This window comes from Nicotiana sylvestris, chromosome 7 (assembly GCF_000393655.2).
Source record: "Nicotiana sylvestris chromosome 7, ASM39365v2, whole genome shotgun sequence".
In the NCBI taxonomy this organism is placed as follows: Eukaryota; Viridiplantae; Streptophyta; class Magnoliopsida; order Solanales; family Solanaceae; genus Nicotiana; species Nicotiana sylvestris.
In genome coordinates, this window is record NC_091063.1 from 26353650 (window position 1) to 26363898 (window position 10249).

The window sequence follows — 10249 nt, forward strand, 5'->3', positions numbered from 1 at the left end:
CGCAAATCGATGTGAGGTAAAAAGGAGGTTTTAAGGCCTCAAAACACAGGATTTATTTCTAAAATATGTGATGACCTTTCGGGCCATCACAAAAGTAGGTTAGAATCACTTACCAACGAATTGGGGGAGAAGAGCTCTTGGAAAAATCGTCTCCAAGGTTTTCTAGGCTTGAAATTTTGAAAGAATGAGAAAAATCCAGTCAAACTCAGCTTTTGACCAGGTGCAGATATCACAATTGCAACCTGAGGTTCGCAATTGCGAAATCCGCAAATGCGAGATTTTCTTTGCAAATGCGAAGTCCCCACATTTCTGCTATCATCGCATTTGCAATGATTTGTTCGCAAATGCGAACAGGGCCCTACCGCAAATGCGACCCAATTGATTGCAAATGCGAACAAGCTTTCCCCCAGCCCCTATCGCATATGCGAACAATTAGGTCGCAAATGCGGACCTAACTCTTTCACAATTGCGGCAGAGTACTCACAATTGCGATAAACCAATTCCCCAGCCCATGCTAGCAAATGCGATGGCCTCGTATTTGCGAGCCAGACCTCGCGATTGCGAAGTCTGCAGTAGACACCAGAAGCACAAAGGCTTCAACTATAATTCCAAGTCCAAAACCCTTCCGTAGCCTAGCCGAAACTCACCCAGGCCCTCGAGGCTCCAAACCAAGCATGCACATAAGTCCAAAAACCTCATACAAACTCGCTCGCGTGATCAAATCGCTAAAATAACACCTAGAACTACGAATTGGATACCAAAATCAAATGAAATTTTCATTGAACTTAAAGAATTTACATTTTAACAACCGGACGTCTGCATCACGTCAAACCAACTCCGTTTATTATCAAATTTTATAGACAAGTCACAAACAAATATAGTAATGAACATATACCAAGCTCCAGAACCCAAAAATCCAGGCCCGTAGCATAAATTCAAACATTGACCAAATTTTAAACTCTTTAACCCTTTAAGCTAAAAAGTGATAACTCGAGCTAGGGACCTCCGAATTCGATTCCGGGCATACGCCAAGGTCCCAAATAACGATACGGACACCAGGACTGTCAAAATACAGATTCGGGTCTGTTTGCTTAAAACGTTAACCGAAGTCAACTCGAATAGATTTTAAGGCAAAATTTCACATTTTATCAATTTTGTTAACATAAAAGCCTCCCTGAAAAAGGCACGGACTGCGCATGCAAATCGAGGAAGGCTAAAATGAGATATTTGAGATTTTAAAATACAGAGTTAAGGTTTAAAACACTAGATGACCTATCGGGTCATCACAGATATTCTTGAACCTAGCTCATGTATGAATAACTTTCACTTCGACATATAGAGCTAGTTTGGACATAAGAAAAGTTTTACTTTTTTTGAATTTTTTTTACTTTTTTTCGAATCAGCGTTTGATCACAAAATTTTCAATTTTCACTTGAAGATGCATTTTGGAAATTTTCGAAAATTTGAAAAACTCCAAAAAGTTATTTTTCAAAATTTCGACTCATATCACTTGCAAAACTTCAAAAATAACCCAAAATTATATTCATGTCCAAACATAACTCACATTTTCAAATACTATTTTCACTTTAAGAAAATTTCACTTTTTTTAAAATTTTACAATTCTTATGTCCAAACGCTCACATAGAGTACAGATTTTAAAAAGTAAAAAGGTTATAGTTTTAGCTTAGTCATAGTCTCATAGAGCAAATGATTCAACGTGAAAAGGTCCAGTTGGTCCTTTTCCCACTATACCAAATTCAGATTGGTCCCATCAATGGGAATGCAACTAAGCAAATATTGGCCGCATCGTTCGCTTTCACTGTGCGCGCTTTTTCCTTTTTCTTCTTTTGGTGCCTGCTAATTTGCTAACAACCAAATGAGAAAAAGTATGTTAGAACAAAATAGAGCAATAAATACAATCTACTTCAAGAAATGATCGGTTGAGCCCAAATGTGCTTATGCTATATCTTAAATCTAGATTCTTACTTAGCATTATATTCATGCGCGTATGTCATTGCTTTATAGTAGTAAATATTTCCATATTTTCCACTTAACTTCCTAATAATCTTTTTTTTCTTTCGTATAAGAAAACAAAGTATATTTTTTCAAGGGGGTTCATTGTTCATTCAAAAGGTGATAACGGTAATGTTTCACCAAATTCAAAAGGTTAATGGAGTTAGTGACGGGTTTGTTATGGAAGCTTCATAATTTATTGTTTTGAAGCATGGTAATTTCCAAACCTTCCCATGGCTCGACTAGGCTTAAGCAGTGGGATCACGATAGATCAATTTGCAGTCATTTTTGAAGATTATAATGGGTCGATTTGAGCAAAATGAAGGGCTTATTAAATGGATTTTGCTGATGTAATACTGGGAAACTAGTGTGATTTGGGCCCGTAAAATTAAGAAATATTTTATTGAATTTTTTTGGATTTGGTCGCTTTTGCAGCGTTAGTGGTGGGCAGAGAGGTGGTATTCTCCAATTCTCACTTCGGATTCTTTTTTTCTTTTTTTTAGGTTGTTTAGATAGTTTTATTAAATATTTATTTTTTCTTAGCTTCGAGTGTATTCAAATATATACAATTTTTTTAATTGAGGGTCATTATACTTCGTTGAATAACACAAGAATCAAAACTAAAATAAAGTACTCCTTCCATGTACTAATACACAAAATTTAAGAAATAAACATAGACTTTTGAAACTTACAAACTAAAATATTCTATACTATTTGTGTGACTATAAATTATTTCACTAATGAAAAAATAAAAAATTTAAAATTAAATTATTTCTAAATACAGAAATACACCATTCCAGTTTCTCCAAGAAAAATGAAGTCCAAAATATATTATATAAAATTGTTTTGGCATTTCCATCTTTGATCAGAAATACATACAAAGTCAATAATGAATGCCTAATTAATTAGTACTACTATTCTCCACTAATGTTACATCTGTGTTGGTTCTAAGAATTCGAACCAAAACTATATATTACCAAGAAAGTGAAAAAATAATAATTACAATTATACTATTGATAACCGTTGATTGCTAGGGCAAAGCACTGCGCCATCGCCATCACGAGGTAAAAATGAGTTGGAATTAAATGCAGTGAAAATCATCAAAACAAGTGATACTATCACTGATAATCCAGAAAGAAGTAGCATTAAAATGTGGGACGCAGTGTTCTTCATTTCTTGAGCATACTTAGTTGATGCCATTGCCATCACTGTTATAGGGAAAGAATATGCCCACCACGATACATTGAATTTCCTCATTGATCTCTTAAATAAGGCTGGTCTTGAAACCTGTTTTTTTCAACAAATTAGTAAACAGTTTTAGTCATATATTCATAAATTTTCAAATAGAATATATATTTCTAGATAAGACAACTAAATCTGTGGTGCCTCAGGTTGACAAAAGAACACATGTATATTTAAGCTGATGCTGACGGTCTGACTTGAATGGTTGGTAGCCAACAACATCATTTCGTACAACGAAATCTTAAAATGCAAAAGCCAACTCGAATACTTCTACGTCAATTTATATTTTAGCCGTCACCTTCAGTCTCTTTTCTTCTTTCAAATAACAAAGACCAAAGAAATAGATATATAGAAGGAAGAAACAAATACTCTTGTTACATTCTTTTCCTTCTAGGTTGTTCCAAAAAAGAAGTTCTATTTTTATCATTGAAGATTCGTTTTAAGTTTAAATTTTTTTGTTTTACCTTGAATGGTTACTAGTACTTTTAAGTGTATTTTTTGATATGTATCAGAAGTGTCCCGTTATTTCTTAATTAAACTGTGTGGTCTGATACTAGTCTGACACTAACAAAAGGCAGCCCAGTGCACTAAGGTCCGGGAAGGGTCGGACTACAAGGGTCTATGGTACACAGTCGTACTCTACATTTCTGCAAGAGGCTGTTTCCACAACTCAAACCCATGATCTCCTAGTTACATGTCAGCAACTTTACTAGTTATGCCAAGACTCCCTTTCTTACTAGTCTGGCACTGTTATGTTAAAGTCTAACAAATGGATTATCATGTTTAATTTAAAATGCTCACCAGGGAAAAGAAGAGGAAGAGAGAAAGGAAGAAGAGCATCTTGGATGAAGAATCAAACTTTCCATAAATAGAGTCCCATGCCAAGCTAGCCATACTTGGAGTTGCTAAAAACAAGAAGAAAACTGGCCTTAGCATTGCTGGAAGAGAGCTACTTCCTGGTAATCTCTGATAAAGTGTAACAAAAAGCACTAAATAATGTGACATTCCAATTGCAAACAACAATAATGCACACTCATTCCATCCCATTTCAGCAGCTGCCCTTGCTCCTACTAAATTCCCAATAACTGATAATTGGCTAGTCGGATTCGCTACTCCTGATAAGAAGCGCTTCCCTTTTGTGATCCATTGTCCATATATCTTGATATCAAGTGCCACTATAGGTACAACAAAGATCCACCAAAGTACAAGGAAATAGATATCTTTAGGTTTGAAAAATGGAGTGGCTTGAAGCAAAACAAGACAAGAAATCCAAGGAGCGAAAAGGTAGTTCACTCCAACATGGTGCAAGAATTCACTTTTAACCATGTCAAAGTGAAAGAGAAGACGAAGTAGGTATAGAAAAGAAAGTGATATTAATGAGAATAAGGCTAAAGACCATAGAAGAATAAAAGCTGTAGATGGAAGCATACGAAAAATACTTCTAAACTTATGAATATCATCAGATGGCTCACTTAAGGTTTTCCATAATAATGCTTGGCTACATAAAGAAAGGCTTATTCTAAAATAACCAGCATGAAATCTACTTAATATTGATAAAAATTGGTTCTTATGTGTCACGAAAATGCTACTACTACAATTTTTCTGTGTTGAGCACAGAGTAGTAGCATTTCTTGCTTGAGCCTCTTTGCTATGCATTTCCATGGGAAATTGTGATGAGAGTAATATTATGTGTGGTTCTACCAGTGAAATGGGGTATAAATAGGAAAATTTTGGTAGATGAGAAAGAACTAAAGTACGTACGTACTTTCTTTGAAGCAGCATAGGTAGGAGAAAAGTCGGCTGACTTAGGCTAACCATTGTGGACTACTTGACGTGGATTGTGGTTCCTGAGTTGTTCTCGAGCTCTTTACAGCTATAGTTTGTGTATATGGGGGCCACTTCTTTTCTGGCTAAAATCTCTTACCCGTATAGTAGGTATCGGTCTAAAACACGAGACTAATTCAGGATTTGAACATGATGAGTTGTAATTTGAGATTTTACACTGGCTTATTTAATTTATTGAGTTTAAAATCTATTATTTGTACCTTTTTAATGATTTTTTTTAATATATAGATAAAGTAAAAGATAAAAATTATTGGGTTAGGATGAACCAGTAAATTATCATTAGATCAACTCCTGCTGTAAAAGAAGAAACACCGGAAAGTAAGATATAAATCTCCTTTTTGTTTTTTCCACTTTTGTGTGTAGTGGATGATGATACGCCTTGATCCACTTTTGGTAATTAGGATAGGAAGGAACGTCGTCCTAGTAATCTTTGCCAGTACCCAAAAGGCAAACAAATTTAAAAAGCACGGAGTGGTAAGTTTTTCTTTATTACTGTGAATTTCGAATTGTTAAGGAATCAATGAAAGGTACTGTTGTACCAAAATGATCAATAGGCATTATCTAGTGCATTGTTCCGCTTTCTCCTCCTCCTGTCTTCACCCATTAACTTCCTCTATCAGTGGTGAAAACATTCTTTTTGTTGGATTGCTGTGACATGTAGTTTCATGATATATCATATTGTGTTGTATTTGTTAGAAATTTTTGGGAGAGCAAAAAAACTAAACAAACACTCAAAAACTCACTATTAGAGAGGTGGAGGAAAGGATTGTTTAACCAAAAATCTGAGTCTTTGGTCAAAACTAAAAAGAAATTCGGGTTACTGATAATCAGGAGACGAAAATAAAATATTTTTGAGAATGATGGTAAAGCAGTAAATAGTTTTGTATTGCAGTAAAATCTCAATAGTATTTTCGTGTCTCTACAGATGTTGAGTCTTTCTCCTTTTATAGTTGATTCTAGGAGAAGATGTAATGCCTTTGTCTTAATGAGGCAATTATGAGCAATAAATGACATTAAAAGAAACGTTACACAATCATTTCTATTTAATTCAAATATTCTAACGTATTTGATATTTAATGTTGTATTTAGACTCTTTTACGTCATCAGATTCGTATCTTCAACTTATTCCGATCTTCGGTCTTTAAATGACTCGAATAGGTACGAGACTCGTACCTATTTTAGTAACGGTCCACACCTATGTTGCTTTCCTTTCCCCGTATCTGTTGTCACTCGTGCCTCTTAACTGATCATCATGTTTTGACCATTTGACCAGTCCTCGTGTCATGCCACGTCACCTTCAATGTAAATTCAGTTTTTTTCCTAATACAGATAGTCCCCCCACTTTCTATTTATTTATCAATTAAATAATTGGGAAGTGGATCTTCATAAAAAGGAAATTTTTGCCGTAATTAATATTATGACAATACTGACGCTTCAATTGTCCCTTCTATTTAATGCTTTACATACGTGTCACTTTCTGATTGGTTCTGCAATTCTACACCCTTTTTTCGAGACTTCTTCATTTACATTATTCACGAAATGATAGTTGTCTTTATTATAGGTTTTCCATCATTGCACTTCTAAGTTTGACGGTTGTCATTATAAGCATTTTTAACCCTCTTTCATTTACCTTCTTCTTCATAGATCTTCAACAAGCAATTTCTTACTTACTTGTATTTTCTCTCCCCTTTAGTACATCCTTCTTCAACAATGTCATCTCCAAACCCTAACCCTAGAAAAGTTCCAATTCTCGATCACTTCCCCATTGCCCCCGTAAGACATAGGAGAGGCAGAGGAGGTAGGCTTCGGAGCTTGGGCCTAGGGTCCGCTCGTGATAGTTTATCTGGTCCTGCTTCTTCTTCTTCTAGTATCGGGGGTTCTATTCCGAAGACCCCTTCTTCTAAAGATAAAGAAATCATTGATTCTTCTCAAGAACCTTTAGTCGATGAAATTGTTCCCAGTGATTTATCTTTTGGGAGTGATAGAATGTCTCTTCAAAAGCAAATTGTAAATTTAGAAAAAGCTGACACTTATCCTTCATTAGTGACCGAGCTTACAATTCCTACCATCAGAAGGGATTGTAACTGGAGCAATAGTCTTCGAATGTTAATTTCTTCCCCAAATCAAAGAATCTCTTCCTTTAGAAGTGGTTACTCTTTTGTTTATACTTACCCTTTTACTTTGGGTTTTAATCCTCCGGTTGACCCAGTCATTATTGACTTTTGTCGTTTCTTTAAAATCTGTTTGGCCTATGTCGGTCCCCTAGTGTGGAGAGCAGTGGCTTGTCTGAGATACTTATCTGCCAAAGCCAAGGTCAACTTCACCTTTTCTCACCTTATTCATTTATAGCATCCCAATTTAATGCGCCATGGGGTTTTTACCTTAACTGCAAGAAGCAAAAAGGTTTTGGTAAGCCCTGAAGATGACAGAGATCGTGGATGGTATACCCGTTACGTTGCTGTACGTATGGTGGACTTACTTGGTGAAACAAATATTCCCTTCCCTGAGAAGTGGAATTTTGCACATAAGTTTCCTTTTATTTACCGCACCTATTTTTGAGAATTTCGATTCTTTTTCTAACTTCGTCTCTTTTTGGTTTTTTGTAGCAACTATGGGAGATGTGGAACTTATTCATGACTTCCGTGGTTGGGTAGATTCAATTTTGAAGATTGCTCCTAAGGATCAAAGAACTTGGAAATCAATTTTTTCTTTACATGGCTGGAAGGTGAAAATACATGGTATGTCCCTTTTTACACGTTTTTTTCTTTTTACATGTTAAACACCTTTTTCTCAATGTTGATTATGTATCCTTCTTTTAATCAGGATTTGGTGTTAGAGGAATGGCAGCTAATGTAGCTATGGACATTCGCATGTCTGCTAATACTGCACTTGATTTGAACAAGGCTCGAGCTTCGCTTCCCAAAAGGAAAGCTATAGGAGAAAGTTCTGAGAATGAGGAAGAGGAAGATACCTCTTTAATTGTCAGGCCAAGAGTTAGGAGACGAGTCATTAATAGTGATGAAATTGAAGATACCCCTGCTCAAACCTCATCCACTGAGCCTGTTTTGATTCATTCTGACGAGGACACCGTGCCAAGAGATACTAATGAATCAACTCAACGCCTTTTTGATAGTGGTTTTGAGAGTGGCGAGTCCGGCCCTGTTTTTGATGAAGCTCCTCTCTCCTCATTCGTTCCTATTTCCTTCATTCCTTTGCCAACCGACAGTATTTCTTTACCAGCTTTGAAGGCTTCCGTTCCTTTGCCAGTTTCAACTGCACTTGCTTCCGTTCCTGTGTTGGTTTCTACATCTTCTCCTTCCATCCCTACTTTGACTCCTATGACTCCTGCTGCTGTGTTTACCTTTTGTTCTACTCCTCCTTCCATTGCTCCTCCTCCCTTTGTTCAGCATACAGAGGCGGGTTCTAGCAGTGGAACCATGGCTATGAGAAGTGTTACTCTTGAAGTTCCTGCCAACCATAGCCTTTTGAGAAAGACTGGTAGAGCTGATGTTTGGCTCGAGCCTCTAATCAGAGATATTGAGAAGAAGAAGATGGAGAGCCACAACTGCCTGACTCTGATGAATGACATAGTTCATTCTACTTTGAAGGTATTTTTCCTTTACCAACAAGTTTTTTTGTTTTTAATCTACAAATCCTCATTCTATGAGTTGTCTCTGTAGGCTAACCTCATTGGTACAGAATTGATGGGAAGAATTTCCCTTCTGGAAAGAAAAACCTGTGAGTCTGAAAAATCTATCCATGAGGCCGAGGAAATAGCCAGGGGAGCCCAGCTTGAAGCAGCTAATTGGAAAGAACAGTTTGAGAATGCTCAGGGGATCATAGAGGAGTTGCAAGAAAGTAGAAATCTCCTGGAGCAGCAAAAGCGTGGTTTGACTTCTGAACTAGCAACTGCCAAGGCCTCTTCAAGCCAATTTAAAAGAGATAAAGAGCTTTTGGAGTGCTCTTTGTCAGAACAATTATCAAAGGCTAGTGAAGAAGTCAGGGAGCTTAAGGCACTTTTAGCCAAGAAAGAAGAGTATACAGGAGAATTAGTGCAAAGCTTGACTCAAGCTCAAGCTGACTTACAGACCTCCTCTGACAAGATTCGAGCTTTGAAGAGTTCTCATGCCTCTCTTGAAGCTTCCCTTGATTCTCATTTAGCTGAACACCAAATAGTGAAGAACGATCTTGCTATGTGGGAAAGGGAGTATGGACTTCTGGAGGAGAACTTCAACATAGAGGTAAGTTGGGATTTCTTGAAATCTCGCCGTGATGCTTTGATAGAAGCTGCTCAGGAAAGCTTTGATTTGCAATATGAATTAGCCAAAGTCTTAGACACTATCGAGAAAAGTCAACAACCTGTTGATACTCCTTCTCCTGCACTTGACGCTCCTGGAACGGAAGAGCTTTTAAATGAGGAAGTGGCTACTGCGGCAATTGGAGTTGCAATTCCGGCTCCCGAGGGTGAAACTTCTATGACATAGTCCATGGAAGCTGAAGCTCCCGTGACTCTTGCTTCCCTCGGTTATTTTAACATTCTAAGCCTAATTGAAATTGCTCCTATTACTGCTCCCTCAGAAGTTGTTACCGTGCCTGTGATTGCCCCTGAAAATGAAATTGCAACTTCTGATGTTCCAACCCCTTTAGTGACTAGTTGAATGTATTTCAAACTTTACTACTGTTTTTGTTTTTGTTTTTATTAATTGGTGGTGTTATCCCTTGGCAACTTTAAGGGATCTTTTGACGAAGTCCCCAGTTATCATAATGGGGCATTTGTAAAAAACAAATATTTTGCTGACTAAGTTTGTACTTAGTCTTTTATATTAAGATGTTTTATCAGTACTTCTGTATATTTTATTCTTGCCTATTTATCTAGGACTTATAGAATAGCTTAGCATTTTTATCCTTTTAAAATGCTTTATGATTCTTCTCATGGATTATCAACATGAGGCTTATAAAAGAGGGCCCTTTCATTTTATCGACACTTAATGAAGAAGACGTCTCAACTTCATAATGGTGTTATAATACGATGAAAGAAATAGGAATACACATGTTTTGTATGAAACAACTTTGGCAAGTTTTTATTCATGAACTTTAACAAGTGTTTGACTATTACATGTATTACAATACATCTACAACTTTCTCGTAA

General features: G+C 36.5%; 1 protein-coding gene across 1 annotated transcript; it reads right to left on the minus strand.

Moving 5' to 3' along the window:
- Positions 1–2831: 2831 nt before the first annotated feature.
- LOC104212790 (S-type anion channel SLAH4-like) lies at positions 2832–4944 on the minus strand. The gene is made up of 2 exons (XM_009762142.2): positions 4057–4944; positions 2832–3300 (listed from the first exon to the last, which is right to left on the minus strand). The coding sequence occupies exons 1-2, from the start codon at positions 4915–4917 to the stop codon at positions 3019–3021; spliced, it is 1143 nt and encodes a 380-aa protein (XP_009760444.1). The 5' UTR covers positions 4918–4944; the 3' UTR covers positions 2832–3018.
- Positions 4945–10249: the final 5305 nt, after the last annotated feature.

What these genes read in the sequence shown, in the direction of transcription:
- LOC104212790 (XM_009762142.2), bottom strand. Translation starts at nt 4,917, where the DNA reads ATGGAAATGCATAGCAAAGAGGCTCAAGCAAGAAATGCTACTACTCTG. An exon ending in TCTTCCTCTTCTTTTCCCTG is followed by an intron (nt 3,301 to 4,056) that starts GTGAGCATTTTA and finishes TGAAAAAAACAG; the next exon opens with GTTTCAAGACCAGCCTTATT.